This window comes from Trachurus japonicus, chromosome 18, assembly GCF_045865225.1.
Source record: "Trachurus japonicus isolate A0001 chromosome 18, Traja_1.0".
NCBI lineage: Eukaryota > Metazoa > Chordata > Actinopteri > Carangiformes > Carangidae > Trachurus > Trachurus japonicus.
Window position 1 is genome coordinate 22,749,624 of NC_140924.1, and position 18,758 is coordinate 22,768,381.

The following is an 18,758-nucleotide window of genomic DNA, read 5'->3' on the forward strand; positions in this document are numbered from 1 at the left end:
CAGCAGTAGCAGCAGCAGCAGCCAAGGCGAGAGCATTTAAAGCAAAGAGGAAGCATGCATCTCTCTGGTGATTACTTAGCATCTGATGTAGCACCAATACACAGATGTAGGCTGGCTTAAATCCATTGCCACAGGGCCAAGGGAGAGACAAAAGCAACATAGTCTGGAGGGGATAGGGTTTTATGTAGTGCAGAAATTGAAATCAGAGCATCATTCCTGAGAAATGACTTGGAGGCTCTGAATAACATTAAGAGCCAATTTTTTTTTCTTCCAATTGAATCTTAAGTCAGTTTTTCCTGCCCCAATTTAAGCTTTTATTGGTTAAAAGGGTTGGGTTTTTCATCTTCTCCTTTTTTTTTAAGATACTAGTTTAACAACTTATTTTATAAGAGCACTCTGGTTAGTTACTGGGCAAAGCTGCCATCATCAATCTGAACTACATTTTGTATAATCAAATGGATACCGTACAAATCCCAGCCTTAACAAAAACTACAGTTCAACAGAAATCGCTCCCCTTTTCTGACTCACACCTGGGATAAAAAAAGAGATTGTGACCAACATCAAATAAATTGAATACTAGCACATGATGTAATAAGCACATTCTTCCACTCAAGCACTAGAGGCACAGACCATGTTTACTTTTAGCCAAACAAACATCAGCCTCAGTTTGTTTGTCAAAGCTTACAATCTTACTTAGGTGTTGTCCTTAACACAACATCTACTGCCAACCCGAGAGCCAAGAACTTACCCTTTTAAGCCTGATACATTTATGTTTCTGAAATTTAAAAAAAGGCTCTTTTTTAAATTATTGCTCCTTTGGAAATGTTCCATGAACAACAAACTGTTTCACTAAAGATCCTTGTGCAACTGCCATCCCTAATCCAACTTAATTTATCAGGTCCCTTCTTGAAAACTAATTATATACATGACTTCTTTTTGTAAAAAGGTGTTCATGAGAAACTAAAACAAAACAATACTTCATAAATATGCATAGATTTCCAACAACAGGATATGTCTTGACAGACAAATACAATCTTACAAGCTCCACTTATGAGCTGCCACAGCTGCTTATGGCATGGAGCAAAGTAACTCACATTGACAGCTCCATGTCAAAGAAGCATAGGTGCCTTCCTAAAAATACTTGAAGCAAACAATGATTTTTGCTGCTTTTAAATAAAAACAGCTAATAAAAAAAAAAAAATCATACATATCCAGATGTGACTAGTAGTAAATTCAGACTCAAATAGATTAGATTGCACTTATAAAGTGTAGCATGACACTAAATAGCAAAAGCCTGTGGTCACTAAAAATGCAAGAAAAACAAATGAAAATCTGGTTTGCCATTTGGTCTGTACTGTTGGAACATACGCCTGGATGATCCAAAATAAATGTTTTTTTCACTTGTGATTACAAATGAAGGCTTTCTTTATTGTTTTGGACTGAAATGCATTTTCATTGGAAAGCTTCCCCACGCATATTTTTTCCAGGCATACACTTCATTTACTTCAGTGGCAGTATGCTGTCAAAATATAATCTGGTTTATCACACATTGAATTTAAAAACTCAGTTATGTTGGTCTCTTTTTGAAAAGGGACTCAAAACATCTACTTATCACAACATCAAAACTATAAAAAAAAAAGTATCTTACAGTTCTCTATAAAAAAGTGCCTGGTGTTAAATAAACATTGAGGGAGAGCAAGTCTACAAGGTTAAGCAGTCTGGATATACTTTCCTGTTTTACTTTATCCTGTTTTTGATTAATTTTTAAAACTTCCCATGTCTATAAAGTAGGAAGGTGGCATTGTAGAGAAACCAAATGTTTTTATTTATTTGTGTACAGGTCAGCTAAAATATCAAACCTGATTTTCAAGTCTTGAGTAATCAGGGGACCAATGGAAAAATGTTTTCTAGCTTAACCACAAAAAGGTTAAGATATTTTGGTAAATCAGTTTTCATCTGTAGTGGCCAACTTTAAAGTAAGGCAAGTGGGAACGCCTCAAGTCCTTTTCGCTCAAGGGCAGGTTGCTTTTCAACAACTCGTTTCATGTAGCTGCTGGCACTTAAACTACTTCCATTCGGCCATGTTCACACTTGCTCCTCTAAATATGCAACATATCATGTTGCATATTAACACATTATGTTCAATCACCCAAGCAGACTGCATAGCACTAATTTTAAACAAGGATCACTTGTCAATTCAGCTCAACCCATTTCACACATTATCAAATGCATTTGTTGTATGCATGGTTACACGAGGGCATTTACTCCATGCAAGACTTGATACTTGACAAATTTCACCATCACTGCAAAACTCTAAATTCTACAAAAGCATAACATGTATTTACACCATGCCTCCCATACCTACAAACACCACTCTTAGCTTGTGGTCTACCTCCTGCTGACATTTGTTTCCAGTGACATAAAATATAAACGCTTTGATTCATGCTGCACTTATGCAGTGCCACACCACACTTAATTCTCTTTGTTTAATTATTTAAAGTTATTTACTACAAATGCATCTATGATAGAAATGCGTGACTAAAGCAAAGAGACAAACAGATTAGCTAAACATGTGTAGCAAAGTTGACAACAATTTTAGAGTTCAGGCTGTTGGTGGTTGTAGGGGACTTTAACAACATACTGGCAAGCTACATATAACCATCGTGAAATATTGAATAGTATTAATATTTCAAAGCCAGATGTGGGCAGCCGCACATCTTCCATGTTAATTTAATGAAGGTGGCAACCTTGAAGTCTCAGAATAAAGATAATCTATAATTATCAGAGTTCTAGCCTCTTAGTTCAACAGTGATTTTCAAGAAGCCCTGTGCCCTCCTGCTTCTTTCCGACAGAAAAATATGTTGTCAGCCAGGGCTGCTGATGTGCCAGGATCACATGCAAATGAAACAGATGTGTGCAAACATCCTTAAAAAGGCCAGAGCGCCTCATGTGCCTGACCAATCGAGTGCATTATAAGGAACAGATGGAGAAAGTTCTTGGTAACCTTGACCAAAACAGCAAGCAGTATGAATCCAGCAGCCTCAGGCACTATCTACCTGCTGATGTCAAACAGGCCATGTCAGTGCGTGCCTCTGCCAGGTGCATTCCTCCCATTAAAACAACCCAAGATCATATGCATGTCTTCCATCTGTCCAGATAACAGGAATGTAATTGTACAATTAAATATGTATTCCCTAATATTTCTCTAATAAAGAGCCAAGGAAATACCCTATTTGTGTTCCATAGTATCTATTTCAATTTCCCTAGAGCACAGTTTTTTAGGAAATGCCATTTTGCTAGTAGCACTAGTATCATCCAACATATTAAATCAGCATATACAGCAATTAAAATCAGTCCTTATGTTGCAGCTTGCCAGGTTTTTACAAAGGCTGCTATGTGAGTGTGCCTAATATTCCCTGAGATGCAGAATGATTGGCTGACTTTCAAAATGAAGGTGCCTGCATTTATTGGGGGGCAAAAAAAAAATCCATAATTTATGATGCTAAGACATCACAGAATCAGAGGAGGAAAAAAAAAAAATCACATACTGTATGCAAAAAACCTTTGATGTGGACAATACTGTTAGTAGGGCCCCACTGATGCCTGATCTGGGTTCAATACAAGTCAAGGTGATCATTTTGCATTTATTACTTTTAACTTGTATGATATCTAGCATACTCATTTTTTAAAATTTGTGTGCCACTTAAATGCCAAGATGAATGCACATACTTGCAGACGAATTCAGATCAGAGTATCTGTTGGGCCAAAGCTACTAACCAGCCATAGCAAAGCGATCAGGTGGGTTACCTGTTATTTTGTCTCGAACAAGTTTACAGGACTCAATTTCTCCGATGCTCCCAAACAAACTCTTCAGCTCTTCTTGGGTCATGTTCTGAGGCAGATAGTTGACTATCAAGTTAGTTTTACTGTCCTCTATGCTCCCTGACTCTACAGGTGAGGAGCAGTTGTTTGAGATTGTTGAAGGACCGTTGCTTGTGTTGTTGCAAGTTGGCCCATTGGACAGCTGTGTTTCCATGGCAGCAATTACCTGCTAAAGAAACAGAAAAAAAAAATCAAATCAAAACCATGCAAATCTAACAAAACACTTCCAGATAGTTAAAAAAGGATGCTCTTCACACATTTAAACATTGTTTTCTTGGGGATTTTGGGTTGAACAAAATAAAATTCCCTTTCCTGTCAACAGAGAAGATGCGGCTTTTAAGTTGAAGCACTTGTTTTAATAAAACAAACTGTCAAAACTATTCTTCATGCTTTTTTTTTTTTTTAATTGTGCCTTGCTATAATTTAGTGTAGTAAAGCAGAAGTAACATTGGAGGTGATCACAATTATAAAAAGTCAATACTATGTCCACCTCAGACCAGGTTGAGAATGGTTTCTCATTTATGTATGTGTGTGGCTTTAGGATAAACATCTGGTTACATGTAAATGTTAGATCCTACATTGCTAACATAGGTGGAAAAAAAAGTAGAAAATAAGAAAACAAGATGGTACAATGAATTTCCTCTCTGCTATTCATGATTGCTGCTTTTGTTTCTGGACAAACAGAAGAGACTTGGGACAAAGAAAGCAATGTGATGGCCTATTAATCTGTCAGAGGCTCAACAATTGAGAAAGCAATATAAAATTTGAGGTGGCAACTTAAAACATATCTTTCAAGGTTAAGTATGTCGACAAAAGTGAAACATTTCATTCCACAAAATAAACTAGAGATGCAAAGCGTATAGAAGCACCAATTATGCAACCATCAGTATGCTAGCATCGGACGACAGACCTTAAAACAATATAATAATCAGTGAAGGCAACCAGCAGCAAGTTAATGTATGAAGAGACATCCTTTGTTAACAGATTCACCATGTGAAGAAAGCAGATTTACCATGTGCAGAAAGCAGATAAGTGTCACACACAACGATGCAAAATATTCTTAGACAATCACATTTTGACTAATTTGTGCAAAGGGGCCATGACATTGTTATTTGAGAAAGTGTTTCTATAAGAGAAATAAATCAGAGTAGCACACAGGTTTAGACCATACCAATTAAATCAAGCATTAACAACTTGGTAGCTTTTCATAAACAAAACCTAAAAAAAGTGCCCGAATTCCAAATTGAACACGTGATTAATTTGGTTTGAACATGACAGAGCTAACGTCATTGGTATGGCCTGAGCACTGAGACTAAAAGCAGGCCATCTGGCCATATGATTTCAAAAAAGAAGTGCCACAGACCCCAGTCCAAGGCTCAGGCGCCCACGAACCACTTCTAAGCAGAGAAGCCACATCGCACAGTCTGACTGCCATGTTAGTTTGGAGTTGCCGTCTGAAAATGTGGACACAAAAAGCACTTCATGTTAGATCAACAAGAACAAAAGCAACAGTCAGAGGTGATCACATGTCATTGTTGGGGAGAAGAGAAGGAGGCTATATTTTTTGAACTAGCTGTCCATGCAGATTGGCTTAAACCAGGGAGAAGGCAAAAGGCAATGTCTCACTTAGTCACAGTTCATCTACAGTGAGGAGCAAACAGCAGAACCGAGAGGTGTAGAGTGTGCAGTTAAGAAAGAAACCTGGCCACAACATCAAGGACAATAAGCATGAGGAATGGCAATTAGTAAAATGGATGGGATTGCGGCACAAAGATGCTCACTTAAACTGGAAAGCACAAATCAATTGATCTGCTCAGATTGCTCACATCCAGCAACAGAGCTGATGCTTATGTTACGCTGACACATCCTGCCTCTGTTCAGCCAGACTTTAGCACACTACACAATAAAACTGCAAGCATCCAAAAACTAAATAATGTACAGTTCTCCCACAAGTATTCACATACTGATACTTCAAAAAGAAACAATTGACAACAGGTTCAGGGCATCACTGAGGTGAGATGATAAAGGTTCACCCATAAACAAAACAAATTTACAGTACTTAAGAATAACACAACCCAAGGCTGACAATCAACTAAAAAGTCACCACGAATAAGGTAAAACAGCAATAAACAATTTACCAAATAATACTGATTTTTAAATCCAACTAGTCAATCACCACAATAAAAACTAGCAGCACATACATTATGCTAACTTTAATTTGAAATGAAGAAAATTGATCACAGCTGGCAATTGAAATTATACATTGTACGTCATTTACCAACTTTCTGTTTCAAGATGTGTAGCAGCAACAGAAAAGCTCCATGTTCAGCTTGTCAGGCAAAACAAAAGGATGGGCAGTATAAATGTCAGGGTGTAGCCTAGCGCCAGCGCCTGCTTCGCTCTCTGTCTCTATATGGAAACATTTATATTTACAGAGCAAAACATAATTAAACAGACTTTATGTTGTAAAGGTTTTTTACAAACTATGAAAATTTCACCACAGATGGCTGCACATTTAGCCTGCCATTTATGAATTAGTGTCACCTACTTGGCTGCATCTAGGTAAAAAGTCAACTCGGATGCAAATTGATTTTCTTCAGTCAAGAGCAGAAAACAGGATTGCAGTTGTCAGGTGGACAGGTACAAAAACCTGATCAATATTTCCTAGTGCAGAGCATGTAAAACGTCATGTGCCATTTTTAGTATTTCACCACACATTAAAAACATTAAAATTTCAGGACTCCCTAATCTAATATTTCAGAAAGCCAGAGGACGATAAATTCTTTATGTCATCTTGATTGCACTACTTTTCATTTAGATTTTTGTTCAGCCATCTGCCTTTTAAAACATATTCTGTGCTCTCAAACTGTGGTCCATACAAGCGTATGTTGTCAATCAACACAGCTAAAGCATCCTTTTCCTTTCACTTTCTTTACATATTCAGTCAGAGTCCTTCAAGAAATTTCTTGCCTGAACAGTATTTTCAGTCTTGACAAAATAAAGTCTGTGCAGTCGTCATGACAGAAAAGGACCTTTGATTTTTTTTGAACAAGCCGTCTTCTTTTCATTTGCTGCTCTTCTCTGCCTGTTAATTGTGTCACAACTCCGCCACTGCTCAGCTGTCACTGACAGACGCACTGATTAGCCGAGCTGCACATTATAAGATACATAAATGCACATAAACTGACAAACTGCAGCAAACCGCTCCGTGTCAGTCAGATCAAACAGCTTTAGATCCACACTGGATTCTTATTTGATTAAAAAATAATTACAACCTCAGCGCATCCAAGCGTGAAAAATCTGAGTAGTACTGTAAGCATGTGGGTCCACTCTGATGGCTTGACTAAAAATGACAAATGTGCTCAACAGGGTTATTTATACAGATATTTTCATATCTTCATATTCAGTATGTATCTTGGTGTACAAAACAGAGCTTGCCAGATAGGTGACTGTATTTTTGCCACAGGGCAAAGTGCACTAAACTGGACGCAAAAGAAACTGAATAGTTTGCATTTATCAACATGTGTTACTGTATATATTTAATATGTATGTATACATATAAATATATAACATATTATACAGATATATCTAGTAATGGAAATGTTGATTCCAGATAAGCACCGATGAAACAAGTAATCCCACCTCTGTCCCTTTCTGTAACACTACAGTTTTTGGACAACAGGAACTCTTGCAGGACAGACTCGGCACGACATTTAGCAACAAATTGTGACGCAGTCCTGGCATTTACCTGCTTTTAGGACGGGTCAACTGCATGTTAGAGTTTTGTTATTTCCAAGTTTCACACAGTTTGTTTTTTCCTCAATTCAATCTGAAACCATGTGTCAATAATCAGATGACCACTCTCTGCCAGCACATGTTCACTTTCCCCCTTATAATCCATTATCACGGTACTAACAAAAGTGTCCTTTCCTTTTTTTTTTTGGTACAGCACAGCAAATAAATTGGTCACTTTTATTTACCCATTATTTCTCCCAGAATCCACTGTTGTGACAGGACACAGTGGACTAGAGCCAATACTTTGGTTGAGTCAGCTGTGTTTGAGAAGCTGTATGCGAGTCTGTGCAAGAACCTCCTCACAAACATTTTCAACTGAATTACACGACATCCCATGTCTCACACACACACACACACAATATGCTCGCCCCAGTGTTTGCAGATACGAAGCAGTTTAGACTCCATGTTTAAAATGGCGTAAGGCACAGTGCACACATGAAAATACATAGAGTAGCAGCATCACTTAACAGCTTGCTGCTTCATAATGACTGGGTTTGACTGATTTATTCTGAGCAGTGATGTAACAAAACCTGACAATTTAAATATGCTGATCGTGTCTCACAGCGGTAGCTTAATGTTTATTTTTTTAGTTTTGATTTAACAAAACAAGCTTTTTAAAGACAGTCAACCTTCATTGGACCGTCTTTATCTCTCAAGACATTTTGATGAAATTATAAAAATGGACATTTAGAAATTAAAATGTCAGGGCACAATGTAATTTACGTGAATGCTGAACATTCAGGCCCACGTTGCTTGCAGTTTTGAGAGATGTGTGGATGGACTGTTATTATGAAATTCACTCCTAAACATCACTGTTTTCAGGCTTTTGAATATTCTGTGGAGAAACTACATAGGCAATGTTGCAGTGCGCAAATGCAAATACATGAGTCATCTGATTCGCTGTCATGTTCCTGAACCAAGGTCAAAACCCACTGACTACACAACCCAAGCAAAAAAAAAAAACCGAATTACAGCCATACAGCAAATAGCTTCAGCTTCAACTCACATGACCTATTACTACAGATAAATTTCATTCACTAGAGCAGGGTTGTCAAACGTGCGGCCCACGGGTCAAAACCAATCCAGCAGAGGGTCCCATCCGGCCCTCAGGATGAATTTGCGAGGTTGCACATATTTTTAGCAAAACATTTCAAGATGTTCATAATATGTTTTGTAAAAGGATAGTTCATTAACTCTAAACATCTTATAAATGGTCTAATACAAAGGGAAAAATTCAAAGTTCTTTTTATTTAAAGGTTATGCTGTTATTTTACTGGTCCAGCCCACTTGAGATCAAATTGCGCTGTTTGTGGCCCCTGAACTAAAATCAGTTCGACACCCCTGCACTAGAGGAAACAGCAAAATCAGCAGAAAAAAAGAAGTGAATCGATCATTAACATCACAACAACAATGAACGGGAGAACAACAACTTATGACAAATTTCAAACCAATAGTCAGACTGGTCCAAGGAAGAAAAAAAGAACGCATCCAACACTTGTCTTTCTTTACATCATTTAGCCTAACCGTTTTGCGTTTCATTACATTTCCCTTAAATATTGCTCAAGCAATAATCTCATACTGAACCACAAATAACAGTAAGCATCAAAACTTTATTTACAAATTTAGGAACAGCCAGTCCTATGCAAATGTGATCTCTCTCTGCCAACCTCTCTGCCATTTCCTGTCGACACAGATGGCGCTGGTAGCCACATCTTTTCGCCTGCCAGCCAAAGATTATAACCAGGAGGGTGACATGAATGCAAGAGGTTCGTACCAGTAAGAAGAGCTGTTTCAATCTCATCAGAAACATTACCGGTGACCACATCTAACAGATGATATGCACAGTCTGTGTTATATACAACTTAATAAACACAAAGAAATGAAAGCAAAGCAGCAAACTAGCTTCAGCTGATGGATTTCTGCAGACTACAAGTACGTTATGCTTTATCACTCGGTATTCACCACATTATGGTATCCAAAGTTTAGTCAAAACCGTTTCTCCATATCCAGTGTGATATGTCAGTACATCAACAACAACACTATAACAAAAACTAAATTAATATTTTATCTGTAGCTACTTTCCACACATTTCCTCTCATATGGGAAACCACACCCAAGAAAGACTCTACCAGGGCAGAAAATCGATCATTAGCATCCCTTAAAAGCTGTAACTTAATTGCTGAAGATGGGCAACATTAGCTGTGCACAGAGATGGTATCCGTGCAAAGTGGTGAACAGACCGATATGCTGTGCTATTCACCCCTGCAAGGATAAAAAGGCAGCAGGCCATGATACAATAAGTTGTTCATTTGGGCATTATAGCTTATGTTTACTATGTTAAACATAAGCTCAGCTGTTTACTTTTAATCTACCCTCAGACAGCCCCTATCAAGTGTAAATGAGGCCTCACAGATCATGGGAAAATATGTAAAGACTAAAAGCATCAAACATGACACTAAATGATAAAACTGAATTATTGTCATACCCCTAAAACTGCCTGAAAGATTGTTACCAGTTCACAAATATTTTAAGCCAAAACACCAGTAACCTGAACAACTTGAAGCGAAATTAATTGCGGCAAGTACAGTCCACATCTACATCAAACTCACTGCAATCAATCGGGCCACACAAGGATGAGGTTTTAAACTTCACAGGGTCAACTTAACCCTCCTGCTGCTCTTTCCATCTGTCATTTGTCTCAAAGCGTAATCAGGAAGTGACTGCAAAACAAGTACCGCTTCAACAGTTCAACTTTTTTGGCTTTTTGTTAACATGACAGAAAGGATACAAGGACACACATTTAAAAGAAAAGCCAAAAACCTAAGTGAAATTCGTCCCAAATTTTCCATATGCCAAAAATTGCAAAAAGCAGTTACCCGCTCCAGAAGCAGCCTCCCCCCACGTGCATAGTAACACGAGGAGGAAAAACAGGCCACATGAGAACATATTGTTGAAGAAAATGATTTACTTCAATCTATTTTGTATGCTTCACCTTTTATTCTAAGTACAAAGCACAAACATTGGCTATTGTCCCGTCTGAGATAGTGCCACAAGGCAGAAATATTTCATTAGATAAACACTTGGAAGAGGAAGCTTGGCAAGACGCCTCTCCCCAAAAAATTCAGTCAAGGCTTTCACTGTGTGCAGCCAGCCAGCAGCCGCCTCTTAGTGCAGGCATTTCAGTGCGGAGCATCTTGTTCCCCTTGAGGGCTTGCCTCACAGTTTTCGTCAGAAACCAACCCCAGATAAAGACCACGAGGTTCTTTTTTTGTTTCCCATCACTGCTAAGATAAACCATCCACCTCCACAATTTTACCCTACTGAGCAGGCTGCCTTTTAGGGACTCATTAAAGTGTAGCGTGTTTAGTTATTGGTACCCTCAGATCCCATAGCTTTCTCACAAGGGGAAGAAAAGCCTCCGAATGCAGTATTACTATGAGGAGACTGCAGTGATTCCCAACTCAAATATAGTGACCTAAAAGAGACAAACGCTCATTAATATGCAGAAACCATGAGGGACGTTCAAAACTAATGAAAAGCTACATGCAAGTCATCCATCAAAATACTTCAACAAATATTACACTTGAGTGACTTTAGCCACGTATCATCCTTGAACCTCTGAAGCTGGTGGTACTGGCTCCGTCTTAGCAGCTCACTCACTGCTAATTAATTACATGGAAAAGTGACTGAGTAGGAGTTTGGAAGAAAGATTTCACAGCTGATCAAACTCTTGACTGAAATACAGCTGTCAATCAACTGATGCTGAATTGATCACAAACTGACAACATTTCATACCTGAAATGATTAGAGGTATCATTGTATATTAGTTACTCAAGAGAAAATTAATTCCTCTATTTTCATAATTGATTCAGGTTATTCTATCAAGTAAAATCTGTTCACTGACTTTTTCTTTATTTCATCATAAACCTAGGAGTTTTGTCTGATGTTGAGACAAATCAAGCAACACGCGAGTTGCTCTGCCATTTTTTGTCACATTTGACTGACTAAGCAAATAGGAATAAAAATCCTCATGAAAAAGAAGTTGCTGCTCTAGCCCTGCTCACGTGCCTTCCATAAAACTCACTGCTACCTGGAGATAGAGGTTTAACTCACAATTAAAAAAGACCAAAGTTCAATCCAAATTATGTATTTAAGGCACCACTGCCACTTGAGGATACTTAACCTGCCATTTTAATTTCAATTAACAGCAGCAGTAAAAGCCATCAAGCAATCCTCTCTAGTTAAACATTTTACATGTTTCAGGACTTCTGAAACATTTGAGATTTTAGAGAAAGAAAGTAACAAACTTAAGTTACACGTTTTACTCCAATACATGCAGAAATCCACACACACCACACACGCAAACTCAATTGACAGTGTTTTTTTTTGTTTGCTTTTTTAAAGTTTCCCCCATCTAGTATTAGCAAGTCAAACAAAGCAGTGTCATGCATTTCCTTCAGTCAGTCTGTCAACTGCATCTTGAATAGGCCAAACAACGAGGGTAAATGAAGGATAACATTTTAAAATGTGGATATACGTACATCGATAACTGAAAAAAGCCAATCTAAAGATCACATAACTGCAGAACTCCTACAACCTTAACCTTAAGTCAACAGTGACATCAACATGTACTTTTATGACACCGAGCACTTAAAAGTGAACTGGCACGAATCTACTAGCTCCTCAGAGGATTAAATTGACCAAGTATGCGTGACAAGCTGCAGAGTGAAGAAGTCCAGAGTGCACACACTGACATGCACGGCCTGTCCTTGAAAACTAAAAGCCCACAAGTAAAAGTTCAAAATATCCCAACTGAAAACATATCTGTGACTAGTATACCCACACGCACAAACTAAAGTGTACAAAAGAAAATGCTACAGCATAACTTTCTACAGCATAAAATGATGAAAGTTCTGGACCACCAGAAAAATAAGGTAATGTAATGGCAGCAGTGAGGTGCAAACACTGAAACTAATAGCGTAGTTATATTTCTAGGTGAAAGCATTACCTGACCACAGACACTGACATTTAAACACACATTTTTAACTTCAAAGATTATACAACCCTAACTCTAATTGAATCTGGCCTGCTGAAAGCAAGCTGCATGTCATTTACTACATCACATCTCTGAGCGAGGTTATGCTGCGCTGCAGTCCACACCTCTGCACAATGTTTTCTTTTTCTTCCCCCCAATCTTTGCTCTACCAGTCCATGCTAGGAAGCATACTTCTTTGTAGTTCAGCATTTAAAGATAAGCAGGAGTGTATCAGCATACATGTATAAAGTTTGTCCCGAAGGTGACAGGCTACAGTGGGTAGGATTGAAAGTTGGGTAGTGTCAGCCAGAGCGTGTCAGAATAATACTGAAAAGTGACGCAACTCTGAGTCATAATTGGCAGTGTGCCTCCAATGTACAAGTGCACAATTTCTCACCAGCAATTGTGGAAAAGGGAATAATCTAGCAATGTTGGTAGAGGGGGAAAAAAATATTTGAAAATAAAAAAAACACATACACTCACTACACAGTTCTCATTCAACAAAATTCTGTTGGGCAGTTTGTATTGCTCAAGACATTGCAACACATGTTCATCAATATTGACTTGACTTTGACCAGAGGCATTTTTTTATTCTTTCTGGCTTGATGCTGTTAGAAAACGAATGAAAAAATATCAACAAGTTGCTGCTGAAAGAATATTTTTCATATTTGCTGTCAGTCTTTATTCTATTTCATTAAAAAGTAGGAAGACAATCTGTCATTTATGATAAAAAATGATTTCCGAAATTAGATCAAAAGAATCAACTAATGAATAATCTCATTAGTATTCAATATAGTATATTCTGATAATTTATTCATATTTAAACTCTAAAATTAAGAGTGAAACCACAATCAACACAAACTGCATACTACTCTATTAAACAGGTACACAAGGTATAAAAAAGCTACCAGTCCTACGCTAAACCTTGGTTTAATGATAGTGATGCCATAGCTGCAAACAACACATTTGGAGATTCATAATGTGTAAAGCTTAAAGGCAAGTGACACTTGCCGTCCATTTACAACTGTGCTTAAAATTAAGATGGTTGAGATATTTCAGTTTCTAAAGTGTTCACTTTGTTTTCAGCTATAAGTCTATTTAGAGCAAAAATAATTTACTTTGACCTTAAGAATTAAGCAGCTAACTTGGGTTTAGTCATGACAATAAAGTTGCTTTCTAATGAGGATCAATCCAATAATTATACATTAGAAATAACATGTATATATATAGACACACTGTATATTTTACACCACCTCTGTCCCCACATGAATAACATTACAACACTCACTAGACTCAGGCCTATATGGACCATGGGATATGGTGATCTATTAAGGCCTCTGTGATGCAGTGACAGGGTTCAGGGACACTGCAATGCTGGCCTCGAGTAATGACCGACACATGCAGAGGGAGGGCCACCCTGTGGCCAACAGACAATAAGGAAGGAGAGAAAACAGTCCTGTGCTCCATCCACAGAGACCAGGCCAGATCAACTGCAGAGGGGGGGAGCGGAGGGAGAGGGCATGAGGAGGAGAAGAAAGGGGGATGGGCATTTAAGAAGGACAAAGGGGGCAAAATTGCTTTTTTGCTAAAGCCACCCACTGTACACTAACCCAGTTTTGACAGCGGCACACATTGCTGTGCAGAGCAGAGAGATGTGGCCTTTGGAAGTTCACTCACTGTCCTGCATTTTAGTCACTCTGTCAGCAGCCTTTATTTAGAAAGGCAAACGTGGGGGCTCAATAATACATAAAGACAACCGCTCTTATCTCTTGTCCCTCTCAGGAGCACAGACGCTGCTACAATGGTGGAAGCTGCATGCACACCGAGAAAAAAATATGCCTAAAAACGGCAGAGAGATATATATAGAAATAGGAAAACGCTGGCATCTCCCATCTAATGCTGAACTTTTGATTAGACCTGCAATGGCACTCAAGTACTGACATTACACAATCATCTTTATATCTAATGTTCAGATACAAGACCAACAGCATACTTATATCAAGAAGTAAATTTGATTTTGAAGTGGTACATTTTCTCGTAACTGAATAAAAAGCATTATAGCAAACCACATATTCAGCAACAAACGCTACATTTTTCCTCTGTCATACTGTATCAAAATACTTTGCAATAAGTTTTAATGAATGAAAAACATGGACTGTAAATCAAGACATCACAATGTCCAAATGTCTTGCTAATGAATTGTGCTCAATCAAAGGAATACCAGCGACATGCAAATTTTACAGTAAATACTGCATCACATTTGAGTCCTCAGTAAACAACCTCATTCCCTTTCGTTAGGCTGTCCCCCTATACCCACAGGACCACAGATGTCCTGTGTTTTGGCAACCTCCTGGTAAATTAACTGGTCAGGCTTTTAGCTGCTGGCTGGATGATATGTAATCTTTTCATGACCTACCAACTGAAGATTACTCACTGCAGACTGCCAACTATAACTCAGATTGAAGCCTGTGGCTTCAACACATTCACCTACTCAATATTCAAGGCCACATACTACACCCGTAAGCTCCAAAAATGCAATTTGCAAAGAATATGCCTTTGTTTATACCACAGATTATAGTCTTACTACTGGCTTCAAAGCCTTTGAGCACACACAAAAAAACTTCTCTGAACAATAACCTGTTCTTCTACCTGGAGCTGCTTTGATCAAGAAAAAAAACACATCCTTTTTGACCATTTACAAGAGGACAGTGAGCCAGCTATTCCTACCTGCTGATGTCAGGTTAAAACTGCTGCCACTAATGTCAAAGATAATGCCTAGAAAAATATGGCTTATGCAATGAAAGAAAGAAAAAGAGAAAAGAAAGGCCATTGTCTGTGCACGCAGAATAAATTTACATATTCCTGCAGTTTTAATCAGGATTTGATTTGACGTATTAGAAATAGGAAAACATTAGAAAAAAGTACACCTGCTTCCCAGCTCCAGATACGCATGTTAAAATAAATCTAAATTAAAATAAATATTACTAAAGATATATACACTTTAAAGGGTAAAGGTGACTGTTGAAATCAGCCGGGTTTAAACGGTGAGCTGTAATGTCTACCCAATTAGCTGAAGCACACGGTGAAGCTGCTTTAATCAGTTAATCAGCGACACCTGTGCTGCCGCCGGTAACGTGTGCAACTAGACCAACACAGACCGTGATCTAAAAGCCAATACTCCCAGGCCACATTTATCTCTACCAGATGCTAATCTGCCCTTTTTTTTTTTTTTTTAAACAAAACTCGCTTACTGTTTCTTTAGCATTTAAAAAAGCAACTCCATGCTAATTTTAAAGTTACACCCGGGTTTGGACGACCGCCAGCCCGTCCGTCGTCAGTGGCGAATCCGCCCGCACTCAGCCGCAAACTTAGACGTTTTAGTGGGGCTCATTTTGAGCTAATGTTGCGTGGTAGCTAGCACAGAAATGCGGCTCTGCGCTCGCTACTACCGCAATTCTCTATTTGGCCAATGTAGTATTGAACACACCCGATAACACACCCTAAATCATCAATATTTCCAAAGGAGGTCCTGAAAGCAACATGTCCGACTCGGGCGTCTCACTGCGGTGGCAGGTCTGTGCGGCTTTGCTAGAGTTAGCTGCCGTTTACTCTTTAGAAAAGCTAATTTTCTCTGTACATTTTCGTCACAGTTAACTTGGGTCGTTAACGTTTTCACACTGACTCTGTGGTGTCTTACCTTGAAGTGTTGAATCGGCGTCGCGGGTATATATTGATGTAAAGTCTGCAGACATTAAACTTTTGGTCGCAGTCTTTGCGCAGGAGAATAGGGGGCGGTGGCGGGAACGCGGCCACCCTAAGTAAACTAATCAGACGGTCAGCCAATCAGCGAAGACCCCGTCTCAAACCCGGAAATAGACTATTAACCAATTGATTTGCTGCAGGTGTAGGCTACTTTGCTCCATTCAACCTAACCTGATGCAATGCCAAGTGTCAGTGAAGGGGAGAGAAAAAAAAAACACAATACAGAGCAATGAAGCTGCTGGAGCAGAGGCCCTAAAGCTGCGTCTGGGTGCCATAAGCATCCCCTGGGCATTCAGAGCACACCAGCAAGATTACTGATAGTTGATCTGATCCACTAGCTACAATTGCCACTGGGATATATAGCTAAGCATTGCTATTCCTATTTTAGATTCCTCTCCGATGTTATTACTGCACAGTCTGTGCAACAGACATTTGGCATTAATGAGTATAACAGGTAAAAAAATATATATATATATTTATATATAATATATTATAGCCTGTACTGATAAATTAGGCTACCTTTAGTTAAAAGGTGAGGCTGCAAATCCTCAATTGATTTTTTTAAGACTAGAAATCCAGAGTAGTAGCTATAGCTACACTGTTAAACACCACATGGAAATATTGGAATATCATACAAATATGCCTATGATAGCACAACTTCAACAATACCATCCAGCAACTCCAAGTAGTGCAACACACAGGCTGCACTTAACCTATATTACTCCTCTTAGAGTTAGACAGAATCTCCAGTCAGCCCTATGGGCTATTTTACTATTAAATCCAAGAACATATCCATAGCCTACTATAGCCCCCCCACTAAGTTTAAATCACATTTCTATTTAGCCAAGTATTCACATATACATCTTAAACAAAATGCAAGTTTTGATAATGATGATAGAGCTCAGATTTAAAAAAGAAAGGGGGAAAAAAAGGAAAATCAAATAAATGATCAGTTTGCCTCCTGCAGCTATTGTTGCAACTCCCAGTATGAAATCGCACATATAAAACACCGCCAACACACTAGTATGTCCAACATGATAACGTTTTTAGTTAAGATGTGGTAAAATAGCCGACTACTATGCGGATCCCACGTTTCAGCACCAAGGCCTATATTTCTACACACTGGAGCAATAGAAGCGTCCGTCCATGTCTGAAGACTTGGGGAGGTTTTCTTTCCTTCTTTTCTTTTTTTCCCCCCTCTGCAACGAGCACATGTGCGGAGGTAGCCCACTTATCCTGTCGTGTAAGTCTATGATATGCCCAGGCACCGCAATTCAAGAGTTGAAAATCAGCCGTCAATGGAAACATGAATGCATCACGGTGACTTTCCGATCGCGTTCACATGCACTAAGACAGCCGGAGACTACAGTGAAATGCATGATCTGCGCTACACACTGTCCTCTAAAGAACCGACATAGGCTGGAAGAAAGAAAAATAATGAATCGATTTAAAATGTTTCAGGGTGAATGAGCAAATGTGTATAAAAATATCTTACCGTTTCTATAAATGAAAGTTATGGACGTCCTTAGGCAAACAATCTCTGAATGAAACACCTGGCCAATAGCGTGTAAAATGATGAATTCCGCTCTCTCTTAGTTCAAACTTGGAAACATAAAAGCCAACACAAACAAGATAAAATGAGGAAATGAAATATTTATTAAATCAAAACACAGAAATGAGTTCCTTTCAGCAAATGCATGAAACATAAGGAAAAAAGAACAGAAGAAATAAAAGGAATCAAATAATTAAAAAAGCCGGCTTCTGCCTCTCTCGCTCTTTACAGGTGCGCCACACAAATACGCGACATCACTGAGTGAAAACCAATGCAAGAAGGAGGTTGTCTTTAAAAGGAAGATAGTCCTGCCGGCAAATATATAGGGCCGTATCACAGCATGCCTATACCTCTCCGCTCTCTCCCCGTTTCATCCATTCAACCTACACATGAACACGCATTGGACGCGGAAGTATACCTAGGAGTAGCTCCATCCACCGCTTATGCACACAGAGGCTCTTCAACACCATTGGCTCTCACCCCGCTCCCTCGTCGGGCTCGGCCGTCTTTCCAAATCACAAGATGCCATTCGTCCTCGCCCCAGTCACTCACAGCGATCAAGGCATTTTTCCTAAATATGGCATTTGAAGTCAAACATTGCCTCGACGAAGAGATGCACAGCGCAGCAGGCGGGAATAACACCGAGGCTGGAGTGGATTTCGTTTTTTTTTTTACCCTTTCTCACAAATGTGTTTTATACATCACTACCACCACCACCACCACCACCGCCGC

General features: G+C 38.9%; 1 protein-coding gene across 8 annotated transcripts in view; it reads right to left on the reverse strand.

The window, feature by feature from the left end:
• The window catches only part of elavl2 (ELAV like RNA binding protein 2), a 31,176-nt gene extending 12,881 nt beyond the window's left edge, over positions 1-18,295 (reverse strand). For 2 of the 8 annotated variants that reach the window (XM_085760251.1, XM_085760247.1), the window contains exons 1-3: positions 16,410-16,539; positions 5,246-5,336; positions 3,808-4,051 (exon numbers count right to left, since the gene is read on the reverse strand). In XM_085760251.1, coding sequence (XP_085616377.1) covers positions 3,808-4,051; positions 5,246-5,317 — 316 coding nt within the window. In that variant the 5' untranslated portion in view covers positions 5,318-5,336; positions 16,410-16,539. Of the gene's footprint in view, positions 1-3,807; positions 4,052-5,245; positions 5,337-16,409; positions 16,769-17,969 lie in introns of those variants that run through there. The other 6 variants (XM_085760248.1, XM_085760250.1, XM_085760252.1 and 3 more) reach the window with 6 other exon arrangements.
• Between the last annotated feature and the right edge of the window lie 463 nt (positions 18,296-18,758).